Genomic DNA, 21,825 nt, shown 5'->3' on the forward strand with positions numbered 1-21,825 from the left:
ACTTAAATTTCATTTTTTTTAAGTGAAAAATCACCTTGTCGTACTAAATTAAGTAGCATACACAACTCTTTTAAGAACTAATTGCTTGCACGTACTGGGTCCCGACTGTCCAAGTAATTCTGTTGGAAATTTTCATTGCATCAAGCAAATATCGTTTTGTGATTTTTATAATATGCTTCATTGTGAGATTAGTGCGTTACCTCTTTTTTTTTTTTCCCCAAGAAATTGAAATTGAGTTTTTCTTATTTTCCATATGGTCTCCCAGATTGAATGACTTATTTTTTCATCTATTTAATATTTGTTAGAACGAAACGTAATGTTCATTCGATAACATAAAGAGATATACTCCTATTGGACTTCTCTTTTGGATACATCTCTCTCCAAATCTCTCTTCCAAAACCTATATTATTATTTATTTATTTTTCGTTTCTGTATCCAAGTTTGGGATAGTAGAGCATCTCCACCATTGGTCTGAAATGGTATCCCTTTAAAGACCCATTTTCTTTGAACAGTAAATCATTTATACCTTTCAACTATACTTCAAAAATCCAACTTCCCCTCAAATTTGAATAATAGACATTCATAATGACAGAATGAATGCCATGTAATTTGAAGATATTGTCCAAAAACACTTGAGCCAAAAAGTGAGCAGTGTATAGATGGGACAAAGCAATGAAATGCAGATATTTGCTAATTAACCGATCAACAATAACCCAAATAACTTCTTAACCTTTCAATTTTGGAAGATCTTCGATAAAATCCATGTTATGTTTGATTTAATAATATGTTTTTTTGGATATTGAGAGTTTTAAAGAGTCCATAAGTTGTGGTTCTTTGTTAATTCAAAAACAGTAGCTAAATGAAGCAGATGAGCAGTAAAGTCCCGATTATTGATGAGTATGTCGTCAAAAGATACCAACACAAACTTACCAAGATTGTCACAAAAAAATGTGGTTCGTCAACCTTTGAAATATTTTACAGGCATTCATCAATCCAAAAGTCATAAATAGATACTCATAATGCCCCAAATGAGAGTCATATCTTGTCTTAAAAACATATGAGGGATACATCTTAATTTGGTTATAACCAGCTCCATAAATCGATCTTAGAAAAAATCCTGGATCCCCCTTAGCTCATCCATCAGGAATGTAAAAATTTATCCTTGGCGGTTTTGCTTATTTTACTCTCTGAAATCAACACATAGACGTCAAGTACCATCTTTTCTCCCACAACAACCACCGGTGAAGTATAGGGAATAATAATGTGTTGAATCACACCTTTCCATCATTTCATTGATCAGATTTTCAATCACAATTATTTTAATGACGGGTATCGGTAAGGAGGGATGTTAATAGGTTGACTCGAAGGTGTGTTGGAGTCCCAAAGTTTTACAAGTAAAATTCCAACATACTATGCTAGAATAAAAGTTCAAAACTTCAACACATAGTGCTGGAGTGTCACATGTAGGGAATTTTCAGACACCAGCACAAAATGCTGAAGTTTAACTTGTAAAAGTTTCGAATGCCAAACACCATGTTGGAGTTTTTTCTCTATTTTAGGTAGGGGTATTTTAACCCAAATAAATTTTCGCAATTAAAAAGTGGTTAAATGTTGATTATTGAAATAGTAGCTAATTTACTAGCGGTAAAAAGTGGCTATTCGCCCATTTCTCCCAAAAATCAAGCATAAAATTGAGCCTTCCAGATTGAAAGAGAAGCAGAAAGATTTTGAGCTTTCAAAACGACTCTCCCTCTCTTTTGTTTAATCCCACACCTCTAACATGACTAGAGGGATGTTCCCTGTGCTATGCGCGGGCCCAATGTCCTAGTTTGCATTCACTAAAATTGCAAAAACTTTATACGTAAACATAAATAATGTTGCTAGCTCGGGACCAACAGTTTATGTTACAGTGCATGTCTTATTTCAACTTATTTGATCCAATTTTTTAAGTTTGTTTGAGGAAATTATCTCTTGCAAATTCAAAAGTAATTTAACTTAACTTTTAGTTTTACTCTTGATAACAAGTTTTATTGTGAAAAAGTTATGACACATTCAATAGCACAAGTTTGAAAAGCCTGTAGCCACATAACTGTTGTCTTGTACTTAAGATCCCTCTTGTGGAATTACACTGGATATATTGTTGTTGTATTATATTTATGATCACAAATTTCAAATATTTTTCTTCCTTTGAGGTACGTACCATCTGCATTGTAGAATGAAACAATACAAAAACTCACATTTACATAAGATTTTATTAGTTTTGTCTTTTTACTTTGCAAATAGATAAAAGAATAGAGTATATGAGAATTATTGTTAGAATAATTTAATTGAGATTATCAATTGATTTTAGCTAAAAAAGTAAACGTGTGCATGATTAGCTATCAGTGGTAAGTAAGAAAAAACCCAAGTAACAATTGTTGATGAAGCCAAAAATGTGTTAGGCTCTTAACTGCAGGAACTAAAATTGTACGTCTGAAATGGGAAAACAAACGGGGCCCACAGTAATATAAATTTTCAGCTGATACAGATGTAATTAAACTGCAGTGGAGCTGTTTTCTTGTAAAGCAATGAAAAAAGTACAATGAAGCAGCAATATGGTACAATATTGTTAAAGCTCTAAAATTACAAAAGGGAAAAGGGTCAAATATACCCCTCTACTTTAGTTTATTAGCTAATTTTGCCATCCGTTAGCCAAAGTAATCAAAGATACTTATCCAGTTAGCAAAGTATTCACTTATCTTTTAAGTGGATGGAAATTCTCGAATTCAAATAAAATTACCCATTTAATTAAAAATGTCCATGCCCCATATTATAACCCGCCCCGACCCACAAAAAATAATTTCACCCCACCCAAATATATCCATTTTACGTTCTAAAACATTGTCCATGGAAACTTTTACGTTCTAAAACATTTCAGTCCATTTCAGAAAGTGGGAAGGCCTTGCAACAGTTGAGACCATGGAAACTTTTTAGTTTGAGTAATAGTAAATCCACATTTGAGTTTGAGTAAGTTGTTAATATGGGTGATTATTATGTAGCAAAGAAAGATGATTTATTTTGGACAAATGCTGCCAATTGCTAGCGGATCATAGATATGACAGAATTCTTGCACTTTTGAGTTTTGAGTAGTAAGTTATTAATGGATGGTTGCTATCTAGCCAAAGAAAAATGATTTATTGTGGACAAAATGCTGCCAATTCTTAGCAGATAGCAGATATGACAAAATTCTTGCACTTTAGAGTTTGACTGAATTATTAATACATAGATGGTTGCTATTAGGCATCAACCCAAGATTTTGGGCAAAGTGCTGCCAATTGATAGCTTACAGCAGACATGGCAAAATGCTAGCTGTGTTGTCAAGTTGTGCAATTAGCCATGTGTTATCCCTTTGCCATACGATCAACCTGAAAGTTGGAGTTAAATAGTTACAATTTCTCATCTTAGTCAAGAGTTGCTTAGTAGCTACATTGCTTTACTGACTATACGACTATATAACTTGAAATGTTTTAGAACGTAAAAGGGATATATTTGGGTGGGGTGAAATTATTTTTTGTGGGTCGGGGCAGGTTATGGGGCATGAGTGTTTTTTAATTAAATGGGTAATTTTGGCTGAATTGGGGATTTCCATCCACTTAAGGGTATAAGTGAACACTTTGGCTAATGGAGAAGTATATTTGATCACTTTACAATTGTGGAGCCGAATAAGCAAATAAAGTAAATGAGGGATATTTGACCCTCTTCCCAATACAAAATCCTGAAAACAACCCTGTCCAGCAAGCTGGCATGTCAACGGAGTGCAGCCTGCTTCAGCTGCCACTCCGTGACTTCTTATATAGGAGTAAGTATGTGTTCAAAAAAATGAACTAACAAAAACATCAGCAAACCAACTTTAAATTCGTCTTCACCCAAAAAAAAAAAAAGCTCTAAAATAATCACGTGGCTCCTGTATATAAACCATAGTACAACTGCAGTGGTCAACATATCCCTCCACATTCCCCAAAAGAAAGAGGAATAATCCAAGAATAAAAGAAGCAACATCAAGTAGAATTCAAATAAAGTTCCAAAGTCAAAGATCGATAAAAAAGCTTCTATAGTCATTGCATTTCAAGTTTACAAGTCATATTTACCAAAAGCATATGCACCAATACTAGAAAAATGTCTGGAATTTGCAACCTTGAGATGATGCCAAAAGTTCAAGATAGTCTTCTTCATTTATAAATCGAACTTTGGCAATTCCAATTTTACCTATCCCGTTACTTTGTCAATCGATTCAATGTAACAAAGATCAGGGTTGCCTAACATAAAATACAAGGTATGCATGTACCGACAAAAGTCAAGAGTTAGAATCCACAAACCAGATGCATCTCAGAATACTTTCTGCCATTTGAATGTATATCAAGAGTGAGAATCATTTCTTACACGGCTTTCTTGCTGGAACTGAGTTATCCAGCTGCCATCCTTTCTTCGGGAGTTGGTGATATTGCATAAGCCTTGATCACCATGTTGATCTCAGGTTAAGCTTCCTTGCCAAAATATCATCGGTGATAGAAGGACAAGGCTTACTGCTTAATAACTTGCAGCTATAAACGAACGAGAGCATAAGTTTCTGATGCCATTTCAAGTGCCTAAATGCCATTCATTCTCCATCAGAACTAATACAAATTTCGACTTCGGTATAAATAGTTTTTGGCATGAAACCGAAGATCATTATTAGTATAGCTTCCTGGCAATGTTAAACGAATTTGACACATGTGGATTCTCATTGCACAAAGATTCGAGATAAGCTTTAAAACTGAGGTCGATACAAGGAGAATTCCGAGGAGAGGTGATATGGCCATCTCCTTAGAGTGAGAATCACTTAACACCATTGTCAGTTCAAGCTAATGGTGAAGCATTCTAAGGCACTTACGTCACACCAATCTCCCATCAACAGCTAATCAAAACACAACTGCTCTCTTTTGAAAGGTAACATGTTATATTCCTTACCACCCAAAATAGGGCAAGGCCAAAAATATTTACAAGTACAAACCCCTGTAATACTTACAAGGAGTCAAAAAGGTCTATCAGTGATTCCGTATCATCTACAAACTGTTGTTTGCACCAAAAATGACAGAGAGAAATGCATGTACTCTTGATTTTCTGGGTTGGGTTGCTCTTGCCTTCAAAACATCTTGCATTCCTCTCCTTCCAAACTATCCACCACATGCAAGCTGGAACAATTTTCCACCGTTCCTTGTTACATGTTCTTCCCCTTATACTGTTCCAGCTGCATATCAAGCCAAAAGTGTCCGTAGGCATAACCCAAGAAGTTTCAGCTAATGATACAAAGAGTTGCCAGAGTTGGCTAGTAATAACACTACGTAGAAATAAATGGTCATTGGTTTCAGCTTCCTGCTTGGCATAGAAACCATCTAGGACTGAGCTGAAAGCCTCTTCTCTGAAGAAATTCCTGTGTGATGCATTTTCTTATAACCAGCCACGAAAAAAAGACAACTCTGAATGGCGCTTTGATCTTCCAAATCTGTTTCCAGGGCCAGGGGGTGCTGGACTGCGCTGTAGATGACAGATAGTTGTATGTGTCAATCAGTGTGGTGTAAAATGGCTTCAAAAGACACTTCCATTTGCATTTGGGTGTAAGAGCGAGTGAATGGGACATGATCTCAGATGAAGAAAGGAAAAAAAGAAAAGGAAAATTGGTTAGTGAGGAGGAATTAATCATGTGAAGAAATGGGATCTAGGTACCAAATGACTCTTTGGGGTCAATTTTTCCTTCATTTGCTACCCCTTAATATAATGGTTCTAGTTCTACTAGCTCCAAAGAGCCAATGCTTTGAGAAATCAGACCCATGGCTGCAGATTAGTCGAGTCTCCATTACAAAGGACCAAGCATTTTTCCCTTTAGCTAGGCACATAGCTTCGGCTATAATAAGAAGGTAGGCTCGTAAATATGGTTTTCTAAATGAAAGGGAGGAATTTTTTTCCCTGTATATAGTTTTCTAGATGAAAGGGAGGAACCATTCACATTTATTTCCATTATATTTCCAACTGTAGAACTTTATAGGCATCATTTAAAAAGTAGAGTCGGGAAAAACACCTCTTTAAAGCCATAATGTTGCAGGAGAATAATCAAGCTGTCAAGTCCCATTTGACTATCATTCCGGCTGCTCCAGCTTCTGCAGATAAGCTAAACTTGTCAAAGAAGGGAGAACATTTTAATTTGATCCATTTATTCATCTCCAATTTGACTTCAGCATGTGGGACCTGTAGGCTATATGTCTTCTGCATGCTCTCTTGAGCATATCTCAATTATGTAAATTCAGACACACGATAGACAGCACAAGCTACTTCTGTACATCTAGTACAACTCAAGCTATGAACCAACGGCTAATTTGTACACCAAATACTTCAATCAGTCATGAAAAGTGTCCAGAGACCCATATCTTGCATCTCAACCGTCTAAGTTTCCAGCAAAAAGAAGATCACACACTGTTTCCTCCATTAACATTTCTCTACTGCAGCTTTCAGATTTAAATATTTTCTTTTCTTTCCTATAAGATTGTAATTTATCAAATAAGCCATTTTTTTCAAGACCATTCAACAGGACACAGTATGTACCTAAGGCCACATTTATCCCTTGCTTTCTCATGGTCTCAAATATTTCAAGCCCTTTATCAGCATTCCCACAAGTGAAGTAGGTGTTTATTAAAGCAGTATATACAGCAATACTCTTCTGCTGATCAGGTATGATGCTAAATAACTTTTCAGCAGAAGTAGGCTCTCTAGCACAGCCAAGCCGATGTATCAGAAGAGCAGTTAGTTCTGACCCTAATGATAGGCCTGCCCCAACCACTGCTTCAACAATGTCCACCACCCTTGAAAATGAATTTGTTCTAATAAGTTCGCCCACCATGGTGAGATACGTAATTCTTTCAATGGTTATGCCCAATTTCACACTGACTTCGAAGGCCAAAAAAGCACCATTTACTCTACCACGGTTACAGTTTACCTCAACTACAGTTGAGATTATTCCAGTATCCAATTTGAGACGCTTATCCATCAAGCTATCTAGTAGGTAATCAACAGCAAGAAGACTTTGCTTATTCAACAAGTACAAAATCATCCTATCATCCAAAGTAAAGTGACTACTTTCAGCAGTTCTATCTGATTCGTCAATCTGATCTTGGTTGAATTCTTCTAAGGACAGATGACGGTTAACATCCCTAAGTAGCCGATCACTCACCCCGGCCATCTTCAACGTGTGGAGAGCCTCTTGATAGACAGAATAACGCAGAACAAGAAACTTCTCCTTCATGTAGTGAAGAATTTTCATCATTGCTTGTGTTTCCCCAGCTTTGCAGCATTTTTCCACTAAAATGTTGCATGTAGCTTTATCTGGTTGGACCCCTGCCTCTTGCATTTTACTGAAAATCTCAAGAACTCCATCAAACTTTCCTGAAAACCAATTACAGTACATGTACAGATGAGATTCTTAACAGCTAAGCAATTATGAATTAGTTATCAAGAATTCGAAGTGACAATGGTCTAAGAATTCAAGATCATAATCACTTAATTTTACTGATAGCAAAGAGAACTTAGAGTGTCATTCAATTTTTGGGAAACTTTTCTAATGAGTAATGTGGAAGCTCGTTTTAGGTATTGACAGTATATGGTCTTTAAAATTGAATTCGCGCATAGTATAATAGAAGGCTATGCTTTTCAGACTTTCTATACAAATAAAATGGTGTGATATAAAGAAGTGTTATCCATAGACAACTAGATTTAATGTTAGAAAGTGGATGTATAATAAGTTTCCTTTAGACAAAGTAAAGTAAAAAGAAACCAAAAAAGAAAATTGTCACCATCAGTTAAAATCATGAAACGCTCTGATTAGAAATATGGGTCGAACAGCATCCCCGTCAAACAATGTCAATATGTTATATCCTACTAGTTTGAAGCCAATCAACTCTTTTACCATGGAAGAATTAGGTGTTTCCATTACTTCCTAGGCACAGACGAAGGTCTTTTATAAGCTATAGGAATATTTTAGAGTCAAAGATGCTTAAACCTTAGCACTCTTTTATATGAAAAAAAGTCTGCAGAGGGTTCACTTACTTGCACATTTGAACAATTTAAAAAAAAAAAAAAAAAAGCCAAACTTGGAAGTCTGCAAAACATATTTTGTTGGCTTGGTTTGACTTTCTCAACTGATGGTGCTCTGGATGATGCAATTAGCTTCTTGTCCATTATAAGACATTCCTGACCTAATTTCTACATATTCCTTTAATGTAGAGCTCTTTCTTAGATTTCTACGTTATCTCCAAGTCTAGGACGCACTGACAGGGCTCTTAGCCTCTACAGCTGCAACTAAGATTACATGGACAACCTCAATTCTTAAACAACAATAAGCGCCACTGTCCTAACAGCAGCACGCATCCTCCGACCAAGAAGTAGAAAAGATAATTCAAGAAATACACAGACCAATAAAATTTCTAAATAAAGAAACTCACACAAGAAAGCTATGTCACTAATTGCATATAGCCACTGCTCAAGTAGCAGATGTCTTGCAAAACACTATCTAACGTCTTCATTCACGACACAGCTTTAGAGACTTCAGAACATAGAACACCAACTATTCACAACTAATGGAAATGTTGGATAAGCTTAATTCTGCACAAGTTAGATAGACACTTACAAGAAAAAACATTGTATTCCCAAGAAGTGACCCCGGTAAATTTATTAACTATTATAAGCATTCTGGATGCAAGTAGGAAAACTTTAGAGCTATCTCTTCCTTAAGTACACTACTTGAGCTACTTCAAAGTTCCCAACAATAATAAAAAAGAACAAGCAAATCGCACTCACCAGAACTAGCAAGATGCTCCATAAGGACAGTGTATGTGTGGCAGTTGGGAGAACAACCAGATTGAAGCATCTCCTTGTATATCTTAGTTCCTTCCTTAACTCGATTGTGATCAAACAAACATATCATGTATGTAGTGTAGCGAACAACATTAGGAACACAACCTTTATCTTTCATTTCCTGCCACAATTTAATCGACTCATCAATGTCCCCATGGTTGGAAAGCCAGTGAAGAAGGGATGTATAGGTCACTACATCTATCTTGATTCCTTTCTCTTGCATCTGCTTAAAGATATAGTTCATGGATGAAATCCTTCCAGCTTCCCCAAAAATATCCAACATAGTCGTGTAGGTAAACTGGTCATGCTTAAAGCTTTTTAATTTAGACGCCCAACTGAAAAACAACCAGGTTTTCTCCATTGGAGGATGGGTCTTGAGAACTTGATTGACAGTGTAGGAATCCCATTTTATGGGAAGTTTCATCAACTGCTCCTGAGCAGAATCCCAAGTTGAAAATTTCAGTATGTGTGATATTCTTGTAATTGTATCCCTCATGAAAACTTTAGGGACATCTATGTCTTGCTTCTGAACAGATTTGGTGGACTTGCTCCCCAGTCGAATAACTTGTTGTACAGGTCTCCTCTGTTTTGATTGCGTAAAGGAATGTACATGGTTAATTATAGTTTTGCTAAACAAACAGCTCTTGACAGGAAAACCGAGAAAAGGCTGAAGCTTTTTGGTGAATCGATGGGCACCACGAGTAGCAAACATAGTTCTGGTTCAACTAAAGCATTCTAACCTGCGACGTAGGACTGCTTTGATTCGTAGGATTCAAACTGGCAAATAATACAGAATGAAACAAATTACTTAAACTTGAAAGGAGAAAAAGGTAAGTATTTATAGTGTCTTTTATCCGCGGAGTTGATGCCTTTAAGTACATTCAACAAATTCCTAGACGAATTTATATACATGGTGCATTCATATGAGTGGGACGCAATCCTGTTAAGCTTCTTAAGAAAGGAGGATAATTGCAATGGAACAAAGTAAGCAAAACCTTTCAAAGAAATGGAAAAGCCTTTCTTATATGGACAACACCATGCTAATTAATCTATGGAATCAAAAAGGGAGTCACGGACCCGAATAAGCATGAAAAGCTAAGAGTAAGGTGGAAGATTTAGGAACAAGTAAAGCAAAAGGAATTGAACGAATCATCAAAGCACCAATAAATTAATCAACTATGTCTTAGTACCAAACTAGCCGGATTTGACTGTATGAATCCTCTACATTCATTTTTGAGATTGATTGAAAAAAAAAAAATTGAGATTGACATCCACTTTGTTCTATGCAAATTATCTCATTCTAATACTAATTAAAAAAATTAAGATAAAATAATAGTTCTCTCAAACTAAAGGTTTTCTATATCTCACTTATTAGTACACTGAAATACAAGTATCTAACTAGAATAAAAATACTCCTAGCAAACACCAGACCTAATGTGAGTGTAGCAATAACAAATTAACAACTAGGCTGTTATTTCAACAAGTTGGTATAACTATATGAATGTTTTGTCTTTCTCTGAACCGAGGGTCTATCGGAAATAGCCTCTCTACCTTCCCAAAGGTAGAGGTAATGTGTGCGTACACACTACCCTCCCAAGACCCCACTTGTGGGATTATACCTGGTTTGTTGTTGTTTGCATTTTATGTTTTTAACTAATTCGAAATTGATCCCTTTTAACACCTTAATCGAATTCGAGAGAGGGACAGAGGCTGAGGGCATTTCCAAGATTTTGGAACGCAATAGAGAAAGTTTAAAAAAAAACCATAACTATTGAAGATCAAAGAAACATAATCCTGCAAAATAATCAGTTTCCAACACATTTGATTCATATGAACAGAAAAACAATAACCTATCAGAAATACAATCATTGGTAAGGAGAAATTAGTGTCACCATTCAAAACTAGAAACTTTTTATCCTTAAATAATCAGACAAACTTATAACAACAACAACATACCCAATATAATCCCACAAGTTGGGAAGATATGTTGTTTCCGATAGACCCAAGGCTCACAAGAAGGTAATCAAAGCAGGATAGAAAGGAAACTAACGACAGCAAAATAACAAGATAAACAAAAAAATCAGACAAATAATTAAAACAGACTTCTCCTCTTATTTTCTTTAAAATCTCTGGGAATCCTCTTTTTTAACGTTCCTCCAACAATTCAAACAAATACAGTAAAGTAGAGAAGAAATATAAGTTACATTTACAGAAAACATAAGGCAGAATATCTCACATTCCGTTGTCATCATTAGGACAGAGTTATATAATACCTTCTCAATGGAGAAGAGGGTGGCAACCTTAAAATGGAAGATACAATGAATTAATCCATAAATATATTTAAGAAGGAGAAAGAGGAAGATTGGTTCTGAGGGGTTATTTTTCTTTTTATTTTTTATAGTGTTAATTATGCTAAACGCCCTGTAACTATGCTAAACGCCCTGTACTATTAAAATTAAATACTTATACCTCCTATATTATGAAAATACTACAGTTACAACCCTATAAAAAATTAAACATTTAATATGATGGAAATCCTACACATGAAACTTCATCTAACGAAGTGATTTTAAGATTAATTTTGAAGCGAAAAACTAAAATAATTTTCTTTTAAAAAAAAAAAAAAAAGAAATTTCTACATAGTAAATATTATAATTAAATAAAATTACAAATAACTTACATATTTAAAGTGCAAAAAAATTGTTAATTATAGTTGGTATATCTTATCAAATATTTATGTTTATTTTCCTGTTTAAGAGTGTCAACTGATCAATGTTTAAAAAAAAATATTATTTATTATCAAAGACATGAACAAAATATTTGTTAAATATTTATCTTCATTTTAATATTTCATAAAGTAACTACGAAAAAACATTGTATTTATAGTTTCTGTTTGTCTTTTAATTATTATATTTTAATATATTTAGCTATGGATATACATCAAAATGCAAGGGGTTTATTCGTAATGGAATCTAGTAAAAGGGTGTTTAGTGTAGTTAACCCTTTTTAAAATTATTGGGATGTAATTTTAACATTTTATTTTATGTGTTCCTTAAAAGTGTGACTCTCATGCTCTATAGCCATATCAACAAAATGAATATGGGCGTTCGCGGAAAATCGAACCATATCGAAAATCGAATCGAACCAAGGAAAACAATCAGTCTTCTGTCACCACCCAATTTAGCTAAGTCGTGTGGGCACGTACCTTTCCCACCTCGGTAAGCGTACCCTCAACCCAATGATAATAAAAACGTAAATAAATAACTAACTGAGCGGAAGAGAATACATCACGTAAGTCTGGCGATAATAATATAAATCAAATGTGGAAATAAGAAAATACATCCTAGAGTCTGGTCTAATCCATACAAGAGCATCTAGATCGAAATATACAAGTCTGGAAATATAATAATACATCAAGTCTGAATATATCTCAGAATGGAAAATAAGACATAGATAAGAAGAGTCTTCAAGGCAGCGAACGTCTCATGCTCACCGTGTAAACTCTAAGCTGTATTGATAGCGGCTATCAACCACGGGAGACGGAAGCAGATCCAACCTGCAGTCATAAAAGAATGCAGCAAGTGCAGGTTAGTACAAAACCACAGTACCGGTAGGTATCATAGGCCGACTAAGTATAGCTAACATAATTCAGACAATAAAGCAAGATAGGCAGGTAAATCCACAAGTATAAGTCAAACACAATCAGAACCAAGTACACATCATCACCTAGGGGGAAGCATCTAAACCCAAGTATGCCAAGTCTCAATATATCCAATCCGAACCTAACACCACAAGTAAATCACCAGATCATCACAATATAAGCCATAATGCAATGCAATGCAATAATGTATGAATGCAATGCAATGCAATGCTGTGTACACATGTACTCCGGACGGAAGTATTGACGTCTCGGTAGCACAACTCGTGGGGGACCCGCGAAGTCCATGTGCCTCACGGTTCCGACACAAACCTCGGCAACCCTGTCACTCAATCCACGATTCTGGGACAACCATCGGATATCGGACTCTCACATCACTTCACTCAATCCACGATTCAGGGACAACCATTAGATATCGGACTCTCACGTCACTCCACTCAATCTACGATTCCGAGACAACCATCGGATATCAAACTCTCACATCACTCTCATGCAAACTGAGCCCAGCTCATCACAGTGTTACCTCAAGTATCATCAACATATCAACAGTATATCATGAAGGATAAGAATGCGTGCAATGTATGAGTCAACATCGATAATCATATCACAAGTACCAAGCATGCGTACGTCAACCATATCATGAAAGACTACATAAGTCATATAGAATACTATCCTCATATCAACATCAACAAGTGAGGTACCACAATATCATGAACAAAATATATCAATGATCTCCAATATCTACTATTACCACGCGACATCAAGCCAAAATAACAATAGATCAATCAAGTCACAACACAACGGGGTGGCTAGCCCTAATCACACAACAGGGCCCAACCTAAGACAAGATCCAACCCAACTTCATACCCGAAGGTTTACATGCTTTCTCCGACAATATCAGCTAAATATATGTTTCGCTAAACGAACTCTCACTAAGGGTAAGCCATAACCTACCTAGATGACTGAACAACAATAACACCAAAGAATCACTCCTTAACCTTCCCCTTCCGCTGAGCCTCAAGATCAAGAAAGTCTAGGCATATTCAAAATCTAGATTATAAATCATGAAGATCGATACCTATATTGCTATCATTCAAATTAGGTCAAAACCAACCCTAGAATTTGGGCAAACGGGCCCCACAAGGTCGATACGGGAAATTCGGGGGTAAAATATCTAATTAAACACTAGGTGATCAAAACCCATCAACTAATTGCTAAATTAACTGAAAGATTCATCCAATTTCGAAATCCAAGCAAAACCCCCAATTTTGGGTATAAACCCTAACTCTTAAATTCAAGAATTCAACACTAATGATGGAAGATATATGATTAACAACCTTAGATACATCATAATCTAGCATAAACCCAATCCATTTCATCATTTAGAAGCCTAGATAGAATATCCATTAAACCCACTTTTAATCTTCTATTACTAATGAACTAACAAGGAAAAAGGGATTCTAAGATGATTAGGGATTATGAAATAGCAAAAGGATTAGAAGGACTTATCACCAAGAATCTTCTCCAAGAAGTCTCTAGAATAGTTCGCAAGAGCTCAATTTTCAGAATGGTAATAAATGATAGACTAAGGACTTTTAACACACACTTAATGAATATAACAGGCCCGATACCGATACAGCGGCATTGGGACCGCTATCCACTCAGACCGACGGGACGGTCAGTCCACCAAATAGCTTGGCCGCCTGAGGGGCCATCCCACCGCTATGGCGGTGCTGCTAGGATGGTACTGGTGCCGCCCTGGCGAACACCAGTACCAGAAATCCCCTAAAAAATTTCAAATCTCAATCGAAATCCCGACTAACTCTCAAGGCCATCTGCTCAGAAACCACATACACAGACACATATAAAAATATGCTACGAACGCACTCATGGCCTCGGAATTCCCAACGGAGGTCTCGTTGACCGAGTCAACCCCCAATACCTAAATTCCGACTTCCCAACCCAAGTCCCAAAATGCATCTAAGTGCATTAGGAACCGAACCAGATATACACACAAGTTCTAAAAGACCATCCGGACCTCTCGGAATCGACGAATTTTCGAAAAAGGTCTGTTTACCCAAAAGTCAACTTTGAGTCAACTCTTTTTCACTTTAAGCCCAAATTTCACAAAAAATTGCCCGAATCAAATTTAAACACCTCGGGAAGCGTGTCAACGGGTTCCCTCGGGTCAAAAGTGAGCTAACCAAGCTCGGGAAAAGGTCAAAAGTGCCGGAAAGACTATAACGACCAAACGGGTCGTTACATCTTCTTTTTGTTTGAAAAACCAACAAATTTTGGTTTCTGATATTTGGCTAAAAGTTTATAATTCTACTATGTTATTGTCTCATTTCTTATGCATAATTGTGTGATTTACATTGTTATTGTGGTGTTTTGAGATTACTACGTGGTTCATGTATGTAAAAGGTGTTTTAGATGAAATCAGATAGGAAACTTTGAGAAGATTTGAGGTATAGAAATTTAAGATGAAGAAGTCAAGGGCTTGTCTGAAACCCTTGCCTCGTGAGACTGCTAGACGAGAAGCAGAACATTGAAGTAGGATTAGGGCGAGTAGCCTTTGATTTAGGCTAGGAGGAGATCGCCTGCCTTCTTCACGTTGCGCGACCGTAGGTGAGCCTGATAGTTCTTTTCCAGACAATTTGGGATTGGTGTGAATGATCTCCTACACAATATAGGACATATATAACCTAAACACGTTTTTTTGGAGGGACACACCACTTTTGGAGGTAAGATGTAACACTTCGGGAATCCGAGTTAGGTGTGAATGTATTAAATGGGAATTAATGTGACATTTTAGGCATATGAAGTCCTATGAAGATGAGTTTGGATGGAAATAGTTGATTTAAGATGAAGACCAAGTAGTGAAGTTCATAAGAGTTCTTAAACTTGTCTAAGTTTCAGTAGGTCTGACTTATAGGACAGTTTCGTGAAAGTTCATTGAGAATTCGGGAAACTTACTAATGAAAGTTATAGATCTTTGAAATACCTTTCCAAAGATATAAGGTGGAGCTCAAACAGAGTTGTAAGCAAAAGGTTATGACCGTTTCTTGAAAGGTCGCAGAGCAGTCCGATGGATAGATATGCATCGCGGATCGCATATGCGGTCACATTTCCTGTTATGCGACGCATTTGTTGGTCGCATTTCAACCCAAAATTGTTAGGTTTTCTGTCTTGAATGTGAATTTGGAGGTGTGTCCGCACTTGGCCATCTGCGATGCATAACTAACCGCAGAACGACCTTGATTGTATAAAAACCCTAGGACATGATTTTTTATTTACTCTTTCATCCCACTTCGTTTTGGACGACTTTTTTTTTAGAGGAAATAACCCTAAAGCTTTTCCAAAACATCTAAGGTGAATTCTTGATAAATTCCCATCATTTATCCATCAAAATCACTACTCTTTAACACTAGTTCATCTTCCCAACCCCTAGATTCTTGAACACTAAAGGAAAGAAAAAGAGAGAGGGGGGGGGGGGGGGGGATATACTTCTAATTTTTATGAGATTATTATTGAAGTTTGAACTAGTATAGAGTAAAATAAGAGTTAGAATCTACCAATGATTCCCATAAGATTCAAGAATAAGATTTAAGGTTTAGAAAAGCCCTAGTTTTCGAAATTCCAAGAAAACTTAAAGAAATGATTAAAGTTCTAATCTTTCTCACCTAAAAATATAGTAGTGTGATTTTTTAACATGAGGAATTACGTTTGAGTGGGATTTGAGGTATGTCTGCCTTTTAAAAATCTCCTTTGAAGAATGACAACTTTATTGAAACGTATTAAAGTATGTTTTTCTTGTTCTATGCGTGTGGATGAATATATGTGTCTTGAAATCCTTCCTTGAAATATGAACATGACTGAAAACTCCTGTGTTGGTGGATGCTTCTTTCGAATTTATTTTCAGAATGTGAGATAGTTTTGAATAAGCTCATTCGCGTGTAGGGTCAAGCCCGCATCGAACCTTAAATGAATCAAACTATCATAATGAACACGTTTTGCCCATTATGAAATAATTGAATTTATTTCTAAAGATTGAATTTTTATATGTGTTGTGCCTTCAATAGATGTTCTTCAACTTGAAATTGAATAGGTGAATTGAACATGATTTCTAAATAGAATGTGACATGAAATACCTCTATTGTGAGAAGATGGCTTGAGAAGTGAATCCGGCTATAAGCCATGATTGATGATTCGGTTATATGCCATGATTGTAATTGTTTGTATTTGGGCCAGTATGGGCAAGCTGTGCTAGTCCATAGGACGATTAGCCATTATGGATCCTAACGCACCGATACGATTATTCATGTGTCAGTCCAGAGGTCTATTGACCTCCGAGGTATACAACCTGGTGCATCTATTGCTGTGCTAGTCCAGAGGACAATTAGCCTCTTTGGCTTCTTAGCCCGGAGTTTCAAGTGGTTGATATTTTCTTGCTTGTGAGTGGCTTGTGGTGATATTGAGTTTGTAAGTGAAATACTGGACACGGTAAACAGTAATGAGTTAACTTGACGTGTTCTTTGTTGTTGGATTCTCTGATGATTTCTTTAAGGTTACTGGCTTACTCAATCTCTGGATTTGAACCATTTTTCATTGGTACCGATTTACGGATTTTATTTATCTTATTTTGTTTTTGGTTAACTATTGCCCCTTAGACATTCACTGAGTACCCAGTACTCAGGCATACTATTGTTGTTTTTGATGGTATGTCAGGTGACACAGAAGAGCAGGTGCGTGATACACCAACGACTTAGGAGAACTTATTGCTTTCGAGACCATTCGATGAGCCCACACGATTATTCGTGGGGCACCATTCTATCTTTACTTTACGTATTTTAGTTTCTGGGCTGCGTCCCGATGAGTTAAACATTTATTCATTATCTTAAAAGCTCCATAGATAGTTGTTAGATTGTGGGTAGTATGTTAGAGTCTCGTATGACTTGTTGAGGCATTTTGCCACGTTTTATAACTACGTATTCGATTTGACTTCCGTTGAATTATCTTTAAGTATGATTATCCTTTCATCCAAAGTATAAAGGACTTGTTTTATATTTATTAAGATAGGTTGTTTAATAGAAAGGATTAGATGTTTGTTGATTCATAAGGTGCTTCTGGTGTTGTTCATAACATCGGATGCTTGTTACATCCAGAGTCGGGTTTGGGGCGTGACATAAGAACACACGACCAAAAGTGCGGACCATTTTATAGACAAATCCAAGTGGAGATAAATTCTCAAACTTCTCTAGTGAAGGAGGAAAATTAACTAGAAATTTACATCTACATTATTGGTAATACACAAGAAGAATCAACGCATAACTAGAATTTCAACCTAGAAGAAGGTAAACCCTCACCTCTCTCTCTTTTCTTTTGTTTCTTTTTCTGAATCTCACATACAGAGTCTTAATGGCTCTCGTCTCATTCATTGATATTTCAAATGTCCTTCAAAAAACTCGATGGATTTCAAATGGCAAGTATAGATAAATTCTCAAACTTCTCTGGTAATGAGGAGGACAATTAACTAGAAATTTGCAGCTACATCATTGGTAATACACAAGAAGAACCAAAGCATAAATAGAATACAAAACATATGCAAACGATAACAATGAAAAATTAAAGCACCAAGCAAGCGGAAAAAAAAATAAAGAATAAAGTTATAGAAATCTTATTGTTATTGGCTGACATGATATTGGAGTGGGTTCTAGTATCAATTTTATGGTATATTGTTTGTTTTGATAAAGCTACAACTAACTCATACAAATATTAATAATTTGAAGAAGAAATGAATGTAGAAAAAATGATTCACTTTTGTATAAATCCTCTAAATTTTTACTTAGTTAAATTTAATAAAATAACAATTACGTTATCAAATTTCATAAAAAAAAAAAACCTCTCATGATGCCCTTATAACTCAAACCTTCTCAAAAAGTCAGTATAAAAGGCTCAATGATTTTTGATTATGCAAGTTTTTTTTACATCAACTAAAAATCAATTAGGTGAAATTCTTTTCTTTAGCATAAAAAAAACCAACTAGATAATCTTTTGTTTTTTTCTTACGTGAACTTCTCTAATTTCCAACTTTTAATTAAAAATAAAAAAATCAATCACTTTTTCAAAAAATTATTCAAACGATCCATGCATCTTAAGTAACAAATAAAAAAAATTCACCATTAATTGACTAAGTTTAGTTAGAAGGCAACATACTACTATTTGAGCACCGCTAATTATTTGAACTGGTGGCACACAGGTAACTATGTCCGCACAAGTGTTCACCTCGTGATTAGAAAAGCCATATGTATTTATGAAGATGTAGAGAAAAAAAAATTATTCAAAGGAAAACTCAAGAATTATAATTGAGAAGTAACATGGTATGAGGGATGAAATATCGAGGTGTATATAAAGATTAACTAAATTGAGAAGAGAGAAAGTATTTTTGAAGATACATGGGGATGCAATTAATAGGATCAAATATGTTGATTTAGCTCTTTTAGAAAGAAAATAATGTTATTCCCCATATTTGGACATTTTATTGAAATCACAATTTGCTCAATTTTTTTTGTTTTAGCATGTAGCTAATATATAACATTCTTATAATTTTTTTAAGTTTGAACATAGTTAATAGGTCAAGCTACCATGTAATTGTTGAGTCAGAATTTTTTTCTGATATTATTGCTAATCATGCTTTTTTAGAAGTTGAACTTCAAGTAGCTCATATGTATTCGCCTCACAAAACTTACTTTCGAGCAACCATACCTATTAGGCTCATATATACTCACGGACACATAACTCATTTGTCACTTATAAAAAACTTGATTAGTAATAATATTATTAATAATTTAAATTTACATGGTAGCTTGACCTATTAACTATGTCCACACTTGAAAAAATTATAAGAATCTAATATATTTTCTACATGCTAAACAACAAAGGAATGAGCAAATTTTGAGTTTAATAAAATGTTCAAATACAGGGAATGACATTGTTTTCTTTCAAAAAGAGCTAAATCAACATATCTGATCCTATTAATTATTGCATCCCCATGTATCTTCAAAAATACTTTTTCTTTTCTCAATTTAATTATCTATATATACACCTCGATATTTCATCCTTCATCACATTGCTTATCAATTATAATTCTTGCAGTTTCCTTTGAATAAATTTTGTTTCTCTACATTTCTTCATATATACATATGACTTCTAATCATGAAGTGAACACTTGTCGGGACATAGTTCCCTATGTGCCACTAATTCCAATAATTAGTAAGCTCAAATAGTGGTATGTTGCCTTCTAACTAAAGATTACTCTATTAATGATGAGATTTTATTATTTTTTATTTATCACTTAAGATGCATAGATCGTTTGAATTATTTTTTGAAAAGTGTTTTCAAAAAAAAAAAATATTGGAAATTAGAGAAGTTCACGTAAGAAAGAAAAGGCTATTTAGTTGGTTTTTTTATGCTAAAGAAAGGAATTTCACCTAGTTGATTTTTGGTTGATGTAGGAAAAACTTGCATAACCAAAAATCATTAAGCCTTTTGTACTAGCATTTTGAGAAAAATTTAGGTATATAGGTAACTGGAGAGTTTATGATTTGATAAAGTACTTATTATTTCATTAAATTTAAATAAGTCAAAATTTAGAGAATTCATATAAAAGATAATCAATTTTTTCGCATTCGTTTCTTTTTCAAATTATTAAAATTTATGTGTTATTTATAGCTTCATCAAAATCAACAATAACGCACAAAATGATACTAGCACCCACTCAAATACCAAGTTAATCAGTAATAACAACATTTCTATAACTTTATTCCTTATCTTCTTTTCACTCGCTTGGTGCTTTAATTGTTCTTTGTTATCATTTGCATCTGTTTTGTCTCTGATGCTTTGGTTCTTCTTGTGTAATAGCAATAATGTAGATGCAAATTTCTAGTTAATTTTTCTACTTCACTAGAGAAGTTTGGAAATTTCTTAATACGTGACATTTGAAATCTGCTAGTTTTTTGAAGGATTTTTGAAATCCATGAATGAGACGAGAGTCACTAAGACCCCATCCGTGAGATTCAGAGAAAAAAAAAAGAAAGAGAGAAGAGGGGTGAAAGGTGAGGGTTTACCTTGGTCTAGGTTGAAATTTGTCGAGAAGACCAGGGCCATTAATGTACTTAGCTGAAATGGATGAGCAAATCTTGAGTCTTGCAGTAGCACACGATTTTATTGCCATTATTGGCTGGAACAATGTGGAGGAGAGAGAGGAGAGCATACAATCCGGCTAGGGCTTGTGTCATTGAAAATGAATATGAAACAAGGGTTTTGGGTTAAATAAATAAAGGTGTGATGCAATAATCGAAACGAAACAACAAGAAAGTGCAAGAAATAAAAGAGATAGATAATTTGACACAACTTAGACTCAATTTAGCAACCAAAGTTATAGAAAACTAAGACCTCTAAATTTAAGAATAAGAAGCAACCAAATTCTTAGGATGACCAAGAGGGATTAGAATCCCTAATAACCTATCCTCTCAACAAACACTCAATCAAAGGTTTCACAATCTCTCAACTCTCAAGAGTTTTACAATATCAAATATGAATATTCAAAATAGTCTAAGTCATCCAAATGAAATAAACTACTATTTATACTAAAGCTCAAAAGAAGACAACTACATTATTACACTTTTACCCTTAATGAAGTAAGGGCCTTGTTTGGGTGTCTTCTTTTGGGAACAAAGCTTGAATTTGCAAATCTTTAAGTAATAGCCATATTGCAAGCATGACCATCTTCCACCGTCTTCTCCAAACCATCCTCCCATGCTATCATGAACACTTGAAATCCCAGGAAGGTGCTAGAGTGTGTTCAAGTATGTCCCTCTCCCGAATAATGCTTGCATAGCTTGAAGTTCCTACTTGACTCCTTGTAAAGGTCTTGATGACACATTCTCCCTTCTTGAAGAGAATTTGTCCTCAAATTTAAGGATCATCATCTTGCACCACCATAGAGAGAGATCACATACATTGAAGGTGTTATGAACTTGGTATTCGGGTGGAAGATCAATTTTGTATGCATTATCATTGAGTCGTTCAAGTACTTCAAATGGACCATCTCCTCAGGCATCAATTTGGTCTTGCTTTTGTTTGGGAAACCTCTCCTTTTGGAAGTGTACCCAAACCCAATCAAGTGGTTCAAGCACAACTCTCTTGCGGCCTTTGTTTGCTCTCTTGGCTGTTTCTTGGTTCTTTTT

General features: G+C 35.3%; 1 protein-coding gene and 1 long non-coding RNA gene across 3 annotated transcripts; both read right to left on the reverse strand.

The window, feature by feature from the left end:
• Positions 1-6,350: 6,350 nt before the first annotated feature.
• Positions 6,351-11,328, reverse strand: LOC132035577 (pentatricopeptide repeat-containing protein At2g01390). 2 transcript variants are annotated; one of them, XM_059425876.1, is made up of 3 exons: positions 11,193-11,328; positions 8,863-9,696; positions 6,351-7,452 (listed from the first exon to the last, which is right to left on the reverse strand). In XM_059425876.1, exons 2-3 carry the CDS (start codon positions 9,629-9,631, stop codon positions 6,449-6,451), a joined length of 1,773 nt encoding a protein of 590 aa, XP_059281859.1. In that variant the 5' UTR covers positions 9,632-9,696; positions 11,193-11,328; the 3' UTR covers positions 6,351-6,448. The 2 variants fall into 2 exon arrangements, with proteins under 2 accessions (XP_059281859.1, XP_059281858.1); XM_059425875.1 differs by having other exon boundaries at positions 11,156-11,306.
• Positions 11,329-12,205: 877 nt separating this feature from the next.
• Positions 12,206-20,878, reverse strand: LOC132035578 (uncharacterized). The gene is made up of 2 exons (XR_009409321.1): positions 20,704-20,878; positions 12,206-12,475 (listed from the first exon to the last, which is right to left on the reverse strand). It is a non-coding gene; the product is annotated as an uncharacterized LOC132035578 (long non-coding RNA).
• Positions 20,879-21,825: the final 947 nt, after the last annotated feature.

The sequence above is a fragment of the Lycium ferocissimum genome, chromosome 10, assembly GCF_029784015.1.
Source record: "Lycium ferocissimum isolate CSIRO_LF1 chromosome 10, AGI_CSIRO_Lferr_CH_V1, whole genome shotgun sequence".
NCBI classification, from domain to species: Eukaryota; Viridiplantae; Streptophyta; class Magnoliopsida; order Solanales; family Solanaceae; genus Lycium; species Lycium ferocissimum.

Excerpts from the sequence above, each read along its gene's own strand:
- LOC132035577 (XM_059425876.1), bottom strand. The coding sequence starts at position 9,631 with ATGTTTGCTACTCGTGGTGCCCATCGATTCACCAAAAAGCTTCAGCCT. Across the intron at positions 7,453-8,862 it reads GGAGCATCTTGCTAGTTCTG|GAAAGTTTGATGGAGTTCTT; the intron begins GTGAGTGCGATT and ends ATTGGTTTTCAG.